An 18,143-nucleotide genomic window follows, 5' to 3' on the forward strand; every position below is an offset into this window, starting at 1 on the left:
TTGTATTAGTACTTTAACTGAAGTAGCAGTAACGTCTTCACCGTAAACCAGAAGCCATTTAAATATGGAGTCCGGGTTGGCTCCCATGAGTCATCAAAGCTCTGCTCAACGTTCTGTCTCTCAAGACACAGAACTTAGAAATCACGAGTTTAAGGTCATTCTACCAAAATATAACCAGATTGTTAGATCGTATTTATCCAGATTTCTGCACTCTTGAGAAAATCACGGTTCTGTCGCTTTTTTTAAGGGTTTTCTGTAAGACTAAGGGTTCTATCAAGAACCCCCCCCCCTCCCCCAAAAGCTGTGACTGTGAACCAAATCATGATGAACGCTGGCTGAGTTCTAGGTGAAACCCTTCGAATATAAAAGGGTTCTTCATTGAACCTCCCAGGTTGATTCTTGTTAGCACCCTTATAAGATGGAAAGGTTCTGGGTGGAACCGTTACGCCGTAGAACAATCGACTCTCTCACAGGGGGTTCCAGGTGGAACCATGCACAGATGAATTCAGGTAGAACCCTCTGAAAGGGTTCCAAGAGGAACCTTGCACGGATGATTTCAGGTAGAACCCTCAGAAAGGGTTCCAGGTGGAACCTTGCACAGATGATTTTAGGTAGAACCCTCTGAAAGGGTTCCAAGAGGAACCTTGCACAGATGATTCCAAGTAGAACCCTTTCCAGGTGGAACCTTGCACAGATGATTCCAAGTAGAACCCCTCTGAAAGGGTTCCAGGTGGAACCTTGCACAGATGATTCCAAGTAGAACCATCTGAAAGGGTTCCAGGTGGAACCTTGCACAGATGATTCTAAGTAGAACCATCTGAAAGGGTTCCAGGTGGAACCTCGCACAGATGATTCCAAGTAGAACCCTCTGAAAGGGTTCCAGGTGGAACCTCGCACAGATGATTCCAAGTAGAACCCTCTGAAAGGGTTCCAGGTGGAACCTTGCACAGATGATTCAAAGTAGAAACCTCTGAAAGGGTTCCAGGTGGAACCTTGCACATATGATTCAAAGTAGAACCATCTGAAAGGGTTCCAGGTGGAACCTTGCACATATGATTCAAAGTAGAAACCTCTGAAAGGGTTCCAGGTGGAACCTCGCACAGATGATTCCAAGTAGAACCCCTCTGAAAGGGTTCCAGGTGGAACCTTGCACAGATGATTCCAAGTAGAACCATCTGAAAGGGTTCCAGGTGGAACCTTGCACAGATGATTCTAAGTAGAACCATCTGAAAGGGTTCCAGGTGGAACCTCGCACAGATGATTCCAAGTAGAACCCTCTGAAAGGGTTCCAGGTGGAACCTCGCACAGATGATTCCAAGTAGAACCCTCTGAAAGGGTTCCAGGTGGAACCTTGCACAGATGATTCCAAGTAGAACCCTCTGAAAGGGTTCCAGGTGGAACCTTGCACAGATGATTCCTAGTAGAACCATCTGAAAGGGTTCCAGGTGGAACCTCGCACATATGATTCAAAGTAGAACCATCTGAAAGGGTTCCAGGTGGAACCTTGCACATATGATTCAAAGTAGAAACCTCTGAAAGGGTTCCAGGTGGAACCTTGCACAGAGTACTATATTTCCCACTGATGTGCGGTAAAGTTGTATTCTGTACAAATTAAATACACATACATATATTCAAATGTATTTGTTCCCATTTAAGCTTTTATTGTGAGAATAAAACAAGCTTGACTTTAGTTCTCCTTTTAGGTTCTCCTCTGAAGTACCGTGTGGTGGTGTAGAGTTCTAAAAGAGGAGCTTGCGTGATGAACAAGGTATTTCACCCGGGGTGCGCCTGGTATGTCTGGGCACGCTGGGCCGCCCCTAAGCATCATGGGTAAATTCAGGAAGTCACGTGACTTACTGTAAAGCAGAGAAGCTGTTGATGTACGATATCTGATACTCGGTCCAGAGAGGCTTCGGCCTGAGAGAGCTGCAGTGACACTGGAACTCCTCCTCGAATCTGAGAGGGGGGGGGAGAGAGAGAGAGAGAGAGAGGGGGGGGGGGGGGGGGGAGGAGAGAGAGAGAGAGGGGGGGGGGGGGGGAGAGAGAGAGAGAGAGAGAGGGGGAGGGGGGGGAGAGAGAGAGAGAGAGGGGGGGGGGGGGGAGAGAGAGAGAGAGAGAGAGAGGGGGGGGGGGGGGGAGAGAGAGAGAGAGAGAGGGGGGGGGGGGAGAGAGAGAGAGAGAGAGAGAGGGGGGGGGGGGGAGAGAGAGAGAGAGAGGGGGGGGGGGGGGAGAGAGAGAGAGAGAGAGGGGGGGGGGGAGAGAGAGAGAGAGAGAGAGAGGGGGGGGGGGAGAGAGAGAGAGAGAGGGGGGGGGGGAGAGAGAGAGAGAGAGGGGGGGGGGGGAGAGAGAGAGAGAGAGAGAGGGGGGGGGGGAGAGAGAGAGAGGGGGGGGGGGAGAGAGAGAGAGAGAGAGAGGGGGGGGGGGAGAGAGAGAGAGGGGGGGGGGGAGAGAGAGAGAGAGAGAGAGGGGGGGGGGGAGAGAGAGAGAGAGAGAGAGGGGGGGGGGGGGAGAGAGAGAGAGAGAGAGAGAGGGGGGGGGGAGTCATTTAAATGAGTTCCATCTTCACCAGCTGCAACATTAAAGAACTTCACAGTAATATCATTAATTATTATTATATATGTCAGCAGAGCTAAGTATATTTTGATGCCAATACTTTTGTACTTGTACACTGTGGTATTCGTGGTATTCGTGGTATTCGTGGTATTCGTGGTATTTGCTACTTTTACTTGAATATAATATCTGAGTACTTCTTGCAACACTTTCTGCATAAAACGTTTGAAAACTGCTTTTTTATTTTCTTTTTTCTACTTTTTCTGTTTTGTATTTTTTTCTGCTGCAGAGATAAAAAAAAACAAGAAAATACATAAAGTATGTAATCTCTGTGTTTTTAAGACGCTCTCATTATGAACTCAGTGGGGTTCAAAACAATATTCGAGGCGGAGGAAATATTCCGAAATTTCGACAGTGGGGATATTGCGCAACAACGAGGGCAGGATCCTGTTTTCTGTCAGTCTGCTTGTGGGCGTTCCCCCCCCCCGTTTGACCTTTGACCTCCTCACTAATACACTATTATTATGTGTAATAAGCACCTGGCCTCTAGAGGTCGTTACCGTCCAATAGTAAACAAATGATCAGTCAATCCATCCCATAATTGTTAAGATGTTTCAGTCCGGCTTATGTGTCAATCTTATAAAAGGAAAATATCCTGTAAAATAACTCTAATATCTTTCCAAAGATATTTTAGATGATACGGAAAGAGGAGCAGTTAGTCTCTTGAAGGACCATGAGCTTATATATATATATATATATATATATATATATATATATATATATATATATATATATATATATATATATACTTTATTAATCCCCAAGGGGAAATTTAAAACTAAAAGATTTTAGTTAAAATGTTTTATAATTTTAACTAAAATTAAAGTTAAAACTCCTCCTCCTTCTAAAAGTTAAAAATGTGAATATTAACTATATATATATATATATTTATGCACCTCTTGGGAAACTCCCTGAGCTCCAGCAGGCAGCAGCCGGTGACTCTCTGCTTCAGCTCGGCGTCGATGAGTCCGGAGAACTTCACGGTTCCGTTCACCATCTGCAGGAAAACGGGCGCGTTGAGCTCTCTGCTGCCACCACGTGGTCAAATCAGGGCACTGCATGTTCTAGACTTCTGTCATTTAGACTCATCAATATTTATTTTTCAAAATGTCAAAAGTACAAGAAAAACAGTAACAAACAATAATGAAGCAAAATTACATTAATTTCTCTCTCTCTCTCTCTTTATATATATATATATATATATATATCACAGCTATTGAAGGAACAAGTTTGCCCCCCATGAAAGTCCCCCCATTTTTTATTATACATAAATATATTTATATAATATTATTATTATTATTATAATAAGGAATACTCGCACCGTCCAGATGTCCATGTGAAAAGCAGCGTTGAGGAGGTCGTCCTCCTCTTCTGGAGACCTGCTGTCCCTCCAGAAGTCCTCGTGCTCGAGTCCAATGACTCGCTCCAGAGAAGACCTCATGTCCTCCTGCAGATGTCAACGTTTGTTATCATCACGAGGGCTGGTTGTATTACTGGGAGTACAGGCTGTGATGATCAAGGAGCCCCGGCAGGAGGCTCAAGGTCACGTCAGGAGGTCACACCAGGAGGCTCAAGGTCACTGTGGGGGCTCAAGGTCACATCAGGAGGTCACACCAGGAGGCTCAAGGTCACTGTGGGGGCTCAAGGTCACATCAGGAGGTCACACCAGGAGGCTCAAGGTCACTGTGGGGGCTCAAGGTCACATCAGGAGGTCACACCAGGAGGCTCAAGGTCACAACTGGAGGCTCAAGGTCACGTCAGGGGGCTCAAGGTCACACCGGGAGGCTCAATGTCCAGTCAGGAGACCTAAGGTCACGTCAGGAGACCCAAGGTCACGTCAGGAGGCTCAAGGTCACGTCAGGAGGCTCAATGTCCAGTCAGGAGACCCAAGGTCACGTCAGGAGACCCAAGGTCACGTCAGGAGGCTCAAGGTCACGTCAGGAGACCCAAGGTCACGTCAGGAGACCCAAGGTCACGTCAGGAGGCTCAAGGTCACGTCAGGAGACCCAAGGTCACGTCAGGAGACCCAAGGTCACATCAGGAGGCTCAAGGTCACGTCAGGAGGCTCAATGTCCAGTCAGGAGACCCAAGGTCACGTCAGGAGACCCAAGGTCACGTCAGGAGACCCAAGGTCACGTCAGGAGGCTCAAGGTCACGTCAGGAGACCCAAGGTCACGTCAGGAGACCCAAGGTCACATCAGGAGGCTCAAGGTCACGTCAGGAGGCTCAATGTCCAGTCAGGAGACCCAAGGTCACGTCAGGAGGCTCAAGGTCACGTCAGGAGACCCAAGGTCACATCAGGAGGCTCAAGGTCACATACGTTGGTTCAGTCTTCATAAAAAGACGTAATCCACCAAATGAAGAGGCCTTTGTGCTTTTATTTTGTAGGTCTAGGTTGTGTGTCTGCTTTGTAACGGAAGATAAAGATGATCTTTCTAGTTGACTTCCTTGTTAAACCACGTTTGACTGACAGGTGTGTAACCCTCCCTCCACCAGCCTTTCAGCTTTATGCCCCGCCCCCCTGCACACCTGTGGGCCCTAGAGGGCCCGTTTCCGGGAACCTCCAGACCCCCAGCAGGCTTCCTCACCTTCACTGTGCAGCAGAACTTGTCTCTGAGCTGCGTGAGCAGGCCGTCCTCCAGCTGCAGGGCGGCGCTCTCCCCCCTCATGTCAGGCTGCAGACACGGACTTCCCATGATCCTCTCGCTGTGCGAGGACGAGGACATTGAAGCAGGAGAAAGAAAGCACGACGGAGAAGAAGCTTCAAAAAATGCACATAAATACTTTAAAGTCCTAGTGATTATCAGAGTGCATCATTCTTATACATTTAACAGAGTTCATGAGTGTGATTAAAGTCTGCTACTTTACATAATCCGAGAGACACGACCTGATTTCAGTTTTTTTCTGTTTTGGCCTCGAGAGAAAGTTGTGCTTCTTTTTTCATCGGTTTATTTTTGGTAATAATGCACTAATGTACTAATGCACTAATGTACTAATGTACTAATGTACTAATGTACTAATGTACTAATGCACTAATGTACTAATGTACTAATGTACTAATGTACTAATGCACTAATGTACTAATGTACTAATGCACTAATGTACTAATGCACTAATGTACTAATGTACTAATGCACTAATGTACTAATGTACTAATGTACTAATGTACTAATGCACTAATGCAATAATGCACTAATGTACTAATGCACTAATGTACTAATGCACTAATGTACTAATGTACTAATGTACTAATGTACTAATGCACTAATGTACTAATGTACTAATGTACTAATGTACTAATGCAATAATGCACTAATGTACTAATGCACTAATGTACTAATGCACTAATGTACTAATGCACTAATGCACTAATGTACTAATGCACTAATGCACTAATGTACTAATGTACTAATGCACTAATGTACTAATGCACTAATGTACTAATGCACTAATGTACTAATGTACTAATGCAATAATGTACTAATGTACTAATGTACTAATGTACTAATGCACTAATGTACTAATGTACTAATGCACTAATGTACTAATGCAATAATGCACTAATGTACTAATGCACTAATGTACTAATGCAATAATGTACTAATGTACTAATGCACTAATGTACTAATGTACTAATGTACTAATGCACTAATGTACTAATGTACTAATGTACTAATGCACTAATGTACTAATGTACTAATGCACTAATGTACTAATGTACTAATGCACTAATGTACTAATGCACTAATGCACTAATGTACTAATGCACTAATGCACTAATGTACTAATGCACTAATGTACTAATGTACTAATGTACTAATGTACTAATGTACTAATGCACTAATGTACTAATGTACTAATGTACTAATGTACTAATGTACTAATGCACTAATGTACTAATGTACTAATGTACTAATGCACTAATGTACTAATGTACTAATGCAATAATGTACTAATGCAATAATGTACTAATGTACTAATGCACCTCGATGGACTGGCGGCCTGTCCAGGGTGTCCCCTGCCTTCGCCCTATGTCAGCTGGGATAGGCTCCAGCGCCCCCGCGACCCTAATGAGGATAAGCGGTATTGAAAATGGATGGATGGATGTACTAATGCACTAATGCACTAATGCAATAATGTACTAATGCAATAATGCAATAATGCACTAATGCACTAATGCACTAATGCATTAATGCACTAATACAATAATGCAATAATGCAATAATGCACTAATACAATAATGATATAATGCAGATGCAATAATGCAATAATACAATAATGCACTAATGCAATAATGTTATAATGTACTAATGCAATAATGCAATAATGCACTAATACAATAATGATATAATGCAGATGCAATAATGCAATAATACAATAATGCACTAATGCAATAATGTTATAATGTACTAATGCAATAATGCAATAATACAATAATGTACTAATGCAATAACGTTATAATGTACTAATGCAATAATGATATAATGCAGATGCAATAATGCAATAATACAATAATGCACTAATGCAATAATGTTATAATGTACTAATGCAATAATGCAATAATGCACTAATACAATAATGATATAATGCAGATGCAATAATGCAATAATACAATAATGCACTAATGCAATAATGTTATAATGTACTAATGCAATAATGCAATAATACAATAATGTACTAATGCAATAACGTTATAATGCACTAATGCAATAATGATATAATGCAGATGCAATAATGCAATAATACAATAATGCACTAATGCAATAATGTTATAATGTACTAATGCAATAATACAATAATGTACTAATGCAATAATGTTATAATGTACTAATGCAATAATGCAGATGCAATAATGCACTAATACAATAATGCACTAATGCAATAATGTTCTAATGTACTAATACAATAATACAATAATGCACTAATGCACTAATGCAATAATGTTCTAATGTACTAATACAATAATGCACTAATGCAATAATGTTATAATGTACTAATGCAATAATGCACTAATGCACTAATGCACTAATGCACTAATGCAATAATGTTCTAATGTACTAATACAATAATGCAATAATGCACTAATGCAATAATGTTCTAATGTACTAATACACAAATACAATAATGCACTAATGCAATAATGTTCTAATGTACTAATACAATAATACAATAATGCACTAATGCACTAATGCAATAATGTTCTAATGTACTAATACAATAATGCAATAATGCACTAATGCAATAATGTTCTAATGTACTAATACACAAATACAATAATGCACTAATGCAATAATGTACTAATGTACTAATACACAAATACAATAATGCACTAATGCAATAATGTTCTAATGTACTAATACAATAATGCACTAATGTACTAATGCAATAATGTACTATTGCAAAGACAGCTCAACTAAGTCAAATGAAATTATCGAAGAAGTTATGCAGCTAAAGTTTCATAAAAATAAAACAAGGCTCAGTAATTTCCTAAAACCAGCCGGTCTGAACCGAAGTTACTGTCAAAACAAACGGGATGAAATAGTACATTTTGTTGGGGACTATTTTCAGTGGCGGATGACTCTACAGTTGGCGCTACTTTGTTCTTAGATCCCTCCGCTGTCGGTCTCTGTCTCCTCGTGGATTTGTTTGCTGTACCGATGGAGTGCACCAACCTCTTGTAGCGGTTGACGATCCAGTCCAGCAGGGCGTGCAGGTCCTTCAGCTCTGTGGTCTTCAGCCCCAGCGTCTTCACGTGGCGCCCGGCGGCGCGGTGGTAGCTCCTCACGTAGGTGCTGAAGACCTGGAAGCTGGGCGGGTACGACCAGCGCAACTCCCGCTTCACGCTCTGCAGGTCCTCCACGATGGCCTTTCCCAGCAGCCCCAGGTGAACCGCCAACCAGGAGACGCTGTCCTCCCGCCGCTCCAGGTGAACGCTCGCCACCTTCAGCCGCACCCCCTCGCCGACCGCCTCCCTCCACGCCTCCATCCAGCTGCCCGCGAGCCCACCGGGTTCCGCCGCTCTCCTCTCCTCCTCCTGGATGATGCGAGCCACCGGAACCAGCAGCGCCTTGTTTCTGGAGGGAAGGGAGTTGGAGTCGCGCACAATGGCGTTGAGCTTGTTCCTCAGCTCTCCGTAGAGGAGGTTGAGGTCTTTCTCCTTCTTGGACAGCTCCATGGGCGAGTACTTGCCACACCGCGCCCGCTCCTGCTGGAACTCCAGCCGCAGGGCCAGCAGGTTCAGGTGCGCCTCCTCCAGCACCTCCATCTCGATCAGCTTATTGATCTGCATCACTGGGAGCACGATGGAGATAAAGGTTGAAGTAAATACAGATAGAGGATCCCTCTCTGGTCCTGTTGAACTCAATAAACCATAAGAATGACCTTCCTCTGACCTCCAGAGGCAGGCTGGTGGTGGTCACGGAGACGCCGGCTGTGTCATCTACAGACAAACCGTGTGTTCAGAGGAGGAGATGCTATCAGCTCGTGTTGCCTCAACAAGCTGTTTGGAACAACTTGTCTTCACACGCCTCAAAGGCTGGCTCACTCATAACTCCTTTAAGATAAAATAAGTCTCATTTATCCCGTTGAATGATCACTGCTTAACAAAAACATTCATGTTCACTAAGTAGTATTAAACAAAATATTATGATATATATTAATATAGAACGTGAGTACAATGTGAAATATAAAATATATAATTATCAGCAGCATCTGCAGCTCCGCTCGGCTTTACGGAGCTTTTCTCTGTGTTTACTGTTCTGACTCACTCATCTCCAGAGGAAATGCTGCTATAAAGTTCACAACCAGAGGAGGTGGAGACCAAACAGAGCTAAAAGAGGAGGTGGAAACCAAACAGAGCTAAAAGAGGAGGTGGAGACCAAACACAGAGCTAACAGAGGAGGTGGAGACCAAACAGAGCTAAAAGAGGAGGTGGAAACCAAACAGAGCTAAAAGAGGAGGTGGAGACCAAACAGAGCTAAAAGAGGAGGTGGAAACCAAACAGAGCTAAAAGAGGAGGTGGAGACCAAACAGAGAACTAAAAGAGGAGGTGGAGACCAAACAGAGCTAAAAGAGGAGGTGGAAACCAAACAGAGCTAAAAGAGGAGGTGGAGACCAAACAGAGCTAAAAGAGGAGGTGGAGACCAAACAGAGAACTAAAAGAGGAGGTGGAGACCAAACAGAGATAAAAGAGGAGGTGGAGACCAAACACAGAGCTAACAGAGGAGGTGGAGACCAAACAGAGATAAAAGAGGAGGTGGAGACCAAACAGAGATAAAAGAGGAGGTGGAGACCAAACAGAGAACTAAAAGAGGAGGTGGAGACCAAACACAGAGCTAACAGAGGAGGTGGAGACCAAACAGAGAACTAAAAGAGGAGGTGGAGACCAAACAGAGAACTAAAAGAGGAGGTGGAGACCAAACACAGAGCTAACAGAGGAGGTGGAGACCAAACAGAGATAAAAGAGGAGGTGGAGACCAAACAGAGATAAAAGAGGAGGTGGAGACCAAACAGAGAACTAAAAGAGGAGGTGGAGACCAAACAGAGATAAAAGAGGAGGTGGAGACCAAACACAGAGCTAACAGAGGAGGTGGAGACCAAACACAGAGCTAAAAGAGGAGGTGGAGACCAAACAGAGATAAAAGAGGAAGTGGAGACCAAACAGAGCTAAAAGAGGAGGTGGAGACCAAACACAGAGCTAACAGAGGAGGTGGAGACCAAACAGAGAACTAACAGAGGAGGTGGAGACCAAACACAGAGCTAACAGAGGAGGTGGAGACCAAACACAGAGCTAAAAGAGGAGGTGGAGACCAAACAGAGCTAAAAGAGGAGGTGGAGACCAAACACAGAGCTAAAAAAGGAGGTGGAGACCAAACAGAGATAAAAGAGAAGGTGGAGACCAAACAGAGCTAAAAGAGCTAACAGAGGAGGTGGAGACCAAACACAGAGCTAAAAGAGCTAAAAGAGGAGGTGGAGACCAAACACAGAGCTAAAAGAGGAGGTGGAGACCAAACACAGAACTAAAAGAGGAGGTGGAGACCAAACACAGAACTAAAAGAGGAGGTGGAGACAAAACACAGAACTAAAAGAGGAGGTGGAGACCAAACACAGAGCTAAAAGAGGAGGTGGAGACAAAACACAGAACTAAAAGAGGAGGTGGAGACCAAACACAGAGCTAAAAGAGGAGGTGGAGACCAAACACAGAACTAAAAGAGGAGGTGGAGACCAAACACAGAACTAAAAGAGGAGGTGGAGACCAAACACAGAACTAAAAGAGGAGGTGGAGACCAAACAGAACTAAAAGAGGAGGTGGAGACCAAACACAGAACTAAAAGAGGAGGTGGAGACCAAACACAGAACTAAAAGAGGAGGTGGAGACCAAACACAGAACTAAAAGAGGAGGTGGAGACAAAACACAGAACTAAAAGAGGAGGTGGAGACCAAACACAGAGCTAAAAGAGGAGGTGGAGACAAAACACAGAACTAAAAGAGGAGGTGGAGACCAAACACAGAACTAAAAGAGGAGGTGGAGACCAAACAGAACTAAAAGAGGAGGTGGAGACCAAACACAGAACTAAAAGAGGAGGTGGAGACCAAACAGAACTAAAAGAGGAGGTGGAGACCAAACACAGAACTAAAAGAGGAGGTGGAGACCAAACACAGAACTAAAAGAGGAGGTGGAGACCAAACACAGAACTAAAAGAGGAGGTGGAGACCAAACACAGAGCTAAAAGAGGAGGTGGAGACCAAACACAGAACTAAAAGAGGAGGTGGAGACCAAACACAGAGCTAAAAGAGGAGGTGGAGACCAAACACAGAACTAAAAGAGGAGGTGGAGACCAAACAGAGAACTAAAAGAGGAGGTGGAGACCAAACAGAGAACTAAAAGAGGAGGTGGAGACCAAACAGAGAACTAAAAGAGGAGGTGGAGACCAAACACAGAGCTAAAAGAGGAGGTGGAGACCAAACAGAGATAAAAGAGGAGGTGGAGACCAAACAGAGATAAAAGAGGAGGTGGAGACCAAACAGAGAACTAAAAGAGGAGGTGGAGACCAAACAGAGATAAAAGAGGAGGTGGAGACCAAACACAGAGCTAACAGAGGAGGTGGAGACCAAACACAGAGCTAAAAGAGGAGGTGGAGACCAAACAGAGATAAAAGAGGAAGTGGAGACCAAACAGAGCTAAAAGAGGAGGTGGAGACCAAACACAGAGCTAACAGAGGAGGTGGAGACCAAACACAGAGCTAAAAGAGGAGGTGGAGACCAAACAGAGAACTAACAGAGGAGGTGGAGACCAAACACAGAGCTAACAGAGGAGGTGGAGACCAAACACAGAGCTAAAAGAGGAGGTGGAGACCAAACAGAGCTAAAAGAGGAGGTGGAGACCAAACACAGAGCTAAAAAAGGAGGTGGAGACCAAACAGAGATAAAAGAGAAGGTGGAGACCAAACAGAGCTAAAAGAGCTAACAGAGGAGGTGGAGACCAAACACAGAGCTAAAAGAGCTAAAAGAGGAGGTGGAGACCAAACACAGAGCTAAAAGAGGAGGTGGAGACCAAACACAGAACTAAAAGAGGAGGTGGAGACCAAACACAGAACTAAAAGAGGAGGTGGAGACAAAACACAGAACTAAAAGAGGAGGTGGAGACAAAACACAGAACTAAAAGAGGAGGTGGAGACCAAACACAGAGCTAAAAGAGGAGGTGGAGACCAAACACAGAACTAAAAGAGGAGGTGGAGACCAAACACAGAACTAAAAGAGGAGGTGGAGACCAAACACAGAACTAAAAGAGGAGGTGGAGACCAAACAGAACTAAAAGAGGAGGTGGAGACCAAACACAGAACTAAAAGAGGAGGTGGAGACCAAACACAGAACTAAAAGAGGAGGTGGAGACCAAACACAGAACTAAAAGAGGAGGTGGAGACAAAACACAGAACTAAAAGAGGAGGTGGAGACCAAACACAGAGCTAAAAGAGGAGGTGGAGACAAAACACAGAACTAAAAGAGGAGGTGGAGACCAAACACAGAACTAAAAGAGGAGGTGGAGACCAAACAGAACTAAAAGAGGAGGTGGAGACCAAACACAGAACTAAAAGAGGAGGTGGAGACCAAACACAGAACTAAAAGAGGAGGTGGAGACCAAACACAGAGCTAAAAGAGGAGGTGGAGACCAAACACAGAACTAAAAGAGGAGGTGGAGACCAAACACAGAACTAAAAGAGGAGGTGGAGACCAAACACAGAGCTAAAAGAGGAGGTGGAGACCAAACACAGAGCTAAAAGAGGAGGTGGAGACCAAACACAGAACTAAAAGAGGAGGTGGAGACCAAACACAGAGCTAAAAGGGAGATTAGTGGACGTACATTGATCAGGTGGCACAGCAATGATAAATAAATAAAGAGACGGTACCTGACAGGGGGGTGTGGGGTAGCACTGGCAGCATGTAAGCCTCCTCCATCTCCTCCTCCGTCTCCACCTCCACCTCCACCTCCTCCTCCTCCTCCTCCTTCTCCGCTTTCTGCTCCTTCCTCTCCTCCGCTGGGCCTTCGGAGACGGAGTCCGGCGCCTCCTGTCTGCAGGCTTTATCTTTCTTGTTGCTGAATTTCAGGCTCCGCCGTATGGACGCGCCCCTTTTCAAGAGCGAGTCACCGAACCGGGCCAAGTTTGGATCTGAAGATCAACGCAAACACACAATGTACTGGATGGTTTACCGACACATTGCTGCAGACCCCATTGCTGTAGACCCCATTGCTGTAGACCCCATTGCTGTAGACCCCATTGCTGTAGACCCCATTGCTGTAGACCCCATTGCTGTAGACCCCCTGCTGAAAAGGCCTCCGGTGTTCTTCAGAGGAGACGTGAACGGAGAACCGACTCTCAGACCTGAAACAGAGAGGAGGACCAGGACTAGACTGAGGTCTATAGAGGACCAGGACTAGCCTGAGGTCCATAGAGGACCAGGACTAGACTGAGATCTATAGAGGACCATGACTAAAATAATTTGTCTCTCTTCGTCACGTCCGTAGATACTAAATAAAAGTTTGAGTTTCTCTGCGTATAGACCTCAGTCTAGTCTTGGTCCTATATTAACCTCAGTCTAGTCCTGGTCCCCTATTGACCTCAGTATACCTCAGTGTAGTCCTGGTCCTCTATAGACCAGGCATGAGGCTGCAGGACTCGACGTGTCGGGTCCTCACAGGAACCTGAGACTAGGGTTAGACCAGGAATGCAGATCGGGTCTTCGATGAAAACAATCAGGCTCCAGAATCTAAAGACTGGAGAGCAGCTGGTCCTCATGTCTGCTGCAATAGAGGACTTTGAAGGAGAAGCTCCAGGACCTGGACTAGACCTCCTCTGGTGGACTTGTGTAACTTTTGCTGAATGAAATAAAAATGTTTCAAAATAAACTGACAAGATATTATTATTAGAGGATCAGGACTACACTGAGACTGGTTCAGGACCAGTTCTGTACACAGTGAGGTCATTGCAGGGCAAACCCCGATGATGTGGATTACATAATCCTACCCAGCGTCTCACTCCCAGCTAGCCCCAAAGGTTCCTGTTGTTTATTATTATCTCCAGCCTTCAAACACGGGACATTAAAGATGGCCGCTTTAAAATGAAAAAAACCTGAATCAAATATGAATGTGACATCACAGGATTATTGTTTATGTCCCATTGTTTCCATCACAGAGGACAAGACATTCACTCCCACGGTGAAAGGAACTCTGGGAAATGTAGGCAATCACCGATGCATGTAAACAGAGGAAAAGTCATATTCAGGTAGATATTTACACTATTTCCACGTGACAGCTTAACGTCGGTGTACTCACTGGGTGACGCCGACGGTCGCGTGTCCGGGGCGTCGCCGGCCGTGACCTTTGACCCCTTGCCCCCGGACGCCAGCGGGCTCTTCTCCGCCGCCCGCCGGATGCTCCTCCTGAGCGTCTGGAGCACGGCCGGCAGGGCGGCGCCGGCGCTCTGCAGAGACACGGCGTCCTCCTCCATCACCCACCTGAGAGGGAGAGGCTTTAAGGGCTGTCAGTCAGCAGGGAGAGGCGGAGCCTTCTTTGTTTACAGGTAACATCTCCACCTGTTCATGTCAACAGCTGGGAGGAATATGATGCAACAGCAGCTCCCTGCTGTGGATTCTTTGTTTTAATATTAATATTCTGTTCTATCTTTGCATATATTGTGTTTTTCTTAATATAGAGCTGAATGTTTCTATTGTTTTGTTCGTCACGCTCTTCCTTGTTTATGATCAATCGTTTATGATTAAGTCATATTTATCTTGTTGTTCTAATCAGTGCAAAAGGAGCATCCACATGCTTTGTTGTTGTTGTTGTTGTTGTTGTCACCCGATGACATCAAAGACGTGTATGAACTCGTTGCAGCTCTTCATGAAATATGAGGCAGAAACCTTGAAGCCTTTTCAACTCCCGAGTTGTAATATCTGCGTATGGAACTTCAGTCAAACTGGTTTCCGTTTGTAAAAGTAAAGAAAGCAGCTCTTTGCTTTCGGTCTCTTCCTCCAGTTATCTAAACGTCATTCATTAATCTGACGTCCAGGAAGCTTTTAAATAACAGCAACATAACCTTTTATATATTTATTACATGTTTAGGATAATTTAACAGTCGATTTAAGGTTTAAACATAAAGAAAACAGATTCATATAGGGAGGTCGTATGTGTACAGATTGTAAAGCCCTCTGATATTATATACAAAATAAACTGAATTGAATTGAATTGTTTGTTAGATCATTAAAAATATAATGTATAATAACATGATTCACATTAAATGTCTAATAACACAACGGCATTAAAAGCAACACTATGACACATTGAACTCTCAGAGGGTCACAGCTCTATTAAATAATAATATAATAATAACAGATCATAGCCGGTCAGGGTTCATCAAAACAGTTCAGGACATTAAAAAGTGCCAATAACTCAATCTGTACACTGAGGGGAAGAGTGAGAGAGTGAGAGAGTAAAGAGTGAAAGTTAAGGAGTGAGAGAGTAAAGAGTGAAAGAGTGAGAGAGTAAAGAGTGAAAGAGTGAGATAGTGAAAGTTAAGGAGTGAGAGAGTAAAGAGTGAAAGAGTTTAAGAGTTAATGAGTTCCAGGCTGTAGAGAGAAAATTCCTCTTACCTGCAGCTCAGTTTATGGTTAGCCTCAGGTTAGCCTCAGGTTAGCTTCAGGTTAGCTTCAGGTTAGTTTCAGGTTAGCCTCAGGTTAGCTTCAGGTTAGCTTCAGGTTAGTTTCAGGTTAGCTTCAGGTTAGCTTCAGGTTAGCTTCAGGTTAGCCTCAGGTTAGTTAGCTCCAGGTTAGCTCGGGGTTAGCTCCAGGTTAGCCTCAGGTTAGCCTCTCAGTCTCCCTCTGTGGCCTCCTCTCACTCTCATAAAAAGGAGACTTTGCTTTGCAGGACAGAAGAGAACCGGTTGGCTCCAGGAGGAGGAGTTAATGATTACACAGGTGTGACCAGGGGGCGGAGTCACAGTTCAGGCTGACCTTCACAACATTATTCTACCTTTTAGTTTTTAAAGATCACTTTACAGATTTTGTCTCACCTGGAATGTGACATTAAAGCATTCAGCCGTGCTGCGTTTAAGAGCGTCCGTAAACTCCAGTTTCGTCAGTCGTAAATTTGATATATATAAGTAATGTACAAGTACTCCAATTATCGAAAGTATTCATTCTGCTAAAATATTTAATTGTATATTATTAGATACGTAAGCCAAATGAGTACATTTACTACATTACTGTACCATTTCAAGGTACTTGTACCTGTATCAGTGTTTTAGTGTTTAAGTACATGTTGCTGACATCACGTGTGTAGTTTTATGAGGGTTTAAGCGCACTACATCGTTGTATTTGTACTTTTACTGTAGCAGCTGCTGGACGTGGAGCTGGTCTCACACTGAAACGTGACACCATGCCGTTGGCTGGGACCACAGGAATGTGTAGAGGACGGTTTAATCTTTAACATCTTATTGTATTCATTATGTTCAAGTAGAAATCCTCAAGTTTAGCACAATAACCTAAAAGCAGAACTCCCTTTGAGTAAATGCCCTTCACTTAAATGTACCTGTGCATGTGGGGCAATGCTCGCGGTGCGTTCAGGCTCTCCTAAAATAACAGCTAAATGATCCCTGTCACCGACACGTGTCTTTCCACTCGAGTGTTTCATTCGACGGGTTTTTAGAGGGAAAAAGATCAAATAGAAAAATAAAACAGCTTTTGTGTATTTTCTGTTCGTATTTTTCTTGTAACCACGACGACGTCGAGCTGCATGAACAACAACCCCTCTGTTGACCTTGGTGACCTTTGTGCGGTCAAAGGGTGCCAAAGCAATAAAGAGATGGAACACGTCATGGCTGCAACGCCCTGTTCGTCCACTGGAGGGAGACGAGGGGCACATTAAGGAGGAGGCCCCTCAATGGGTTTTTATTATAGTTATTATTATTATTATTATTACAGCAGGAGACAGAAGTTAAATACAGTTTTAAGTGTGTGGAGATGATTAGAAATGTCCCCTCGTAGTCAGCAAATCCCCAAAGTTATGACAATCGATCCTGATGGAACATAAATAAATATGTAGAAAATGATCCAAACAGCTGTCAAGACATTAGATTAAAAAACATAAATGTTACGCTAGAGAAAAAGAGTCAATAATGTCTGTACACAAACTAAAAAGAATCATCCAGCTTTTGATATATTTAAAATCATCTCCTTTGGCAAACAGTCCCGTGGGTTTGATTTCCACCGTGTTGCTGAACTCAGCGGCAGCTTCGCCGCACAATGGATGCTTCAGATTAGTGTTGCATAATGAAAGGAAAGCTGTGTGTGTGTGTGTGTGTGTGTGTGTGTGTGAGTGAGTGTGTGTGTGTGTGTGTGTGTGTGAGTGTGTGTGTGTGAGTGTGAGTGTGTGTGTGTGTGTGTGTGTGTGTGTGTGTGAGTGTGTGTGTGTGTGAGTGAGCCCAGATGTCCATGAGCTTAAGATGGTGAATGTTCATTATTGACTGCAGAGCAACAGGAAATGTGATTGATGATCTGATGTGATACATGTTGTATTGTTTGGAGGAAAAAGGAGCAGATTCAACATATTATCCAAAACCCTCGTTCAGATATTTACTTTTCTTTTGGACAAAAGGGTTTAAATCTGTAATCGTTCGAGTAATTAGCTTTTTGGAAATGCCAGATATTGTAGTTAAATAGGACAAAAGGGTTTAAACGTCTTATGTGGTACTAAACTAAAAATATTTTTAAAAAGTGACATTGAATAACCCCTGATGAACAGCAGCCCACGGACTGAAGCTACCTTGCCCGGACAAGGGAAACCGGGGCACCCTCCCGGAGCCAGACCCAGGAGGGGAGCTCGTCGGGGAGCGTCTGGTGGCCGGGCTTTTGCCAATGGGGCCCGGTCGGGAGCAGCAGTCACCCTGTGGACCCACCACCCTCTGGTTGTATAGAAGTCTATGCTTCATGTGTTAAAGCTGCATTCTCTCTACTGACCACCAGGGGGCGACTCCTCTGGT

At 44.1% G+C, this 18,143-nt stretch overlaps 1 protein-coding gene across 5 annotated transcripts in view; it reads right to left on the reverse strand.

The window, feature by feature from the left end:
• exoc3l4 (exocyst complex component 3-like 4) overlaps window positions 1-16,190 on the reverse strand; it is a 27,403-nt gene extending 11,213 nt beyond the window's left edge. The window contains exons 1-8 of one of the 5 annotated variants that reach the window (XM_034562823.1): window positions 16,176-16,190; window positions 14,441-14,636; window positions 13,017-13,277; window positions 8,283-8,901; window positions 5,199-5,316; window positions 3,932-4,057; window positions 3,507-3,607; window positions 1,858-1,956 (exon numbers count right to left, since the gene is read on the reverse strand). In XM_034562823.1, coding sequence (XP_034418714.1) covers window positions 1,858-1,956; window positions 3,507-3,607; window positions 3,932-4,057; window positions 5,199-5,316; window positions 8,283-8,901; window positions 13,017-13,277; window positions 14,441-14,615 — 1,499 coding nt within the window. In that variant the 5' untranslated portion in view covers window positions 14,616-14,636; window positions 16,176-16,190. Of the gene's footprint in view, window positions 1-1,857; window positions 1,957-3,506; window positions 3,608-3,931; window positions 4,058-5,198; window positions 5,317-8,282; window positions 8,902-9,002; window positions 9,164-13,016; window positions 13,278-14,440; window positions 15,644-15,756; window positions 16,069-16,175 lie in introns of those variants that run through there. The other 4 variants (XM_034562822.1, XM_034562821.1, XM_034562824.1 and 1 more) reach the window with 4 other exon arrangements.
• Between the last annotated feature and the right edge of the window lie 1,953 nt (window positions 16,191-18,143).

This window comes from Cyclopterus lumpus, chromosome 22, assembly GCF_009769545.1.
Source record: "Cyclopterus lumpus isolate fCycLum1 chromosome 22, fCycLum1.pri, whole genome shotgun sequence".
Lineage (NCBI taxonomy): Eukaryota > Metazoa > Chordata > Actinopteri > Perciformes > Cyclopteridae > Cyclopterus > Cyclopterus lumpus.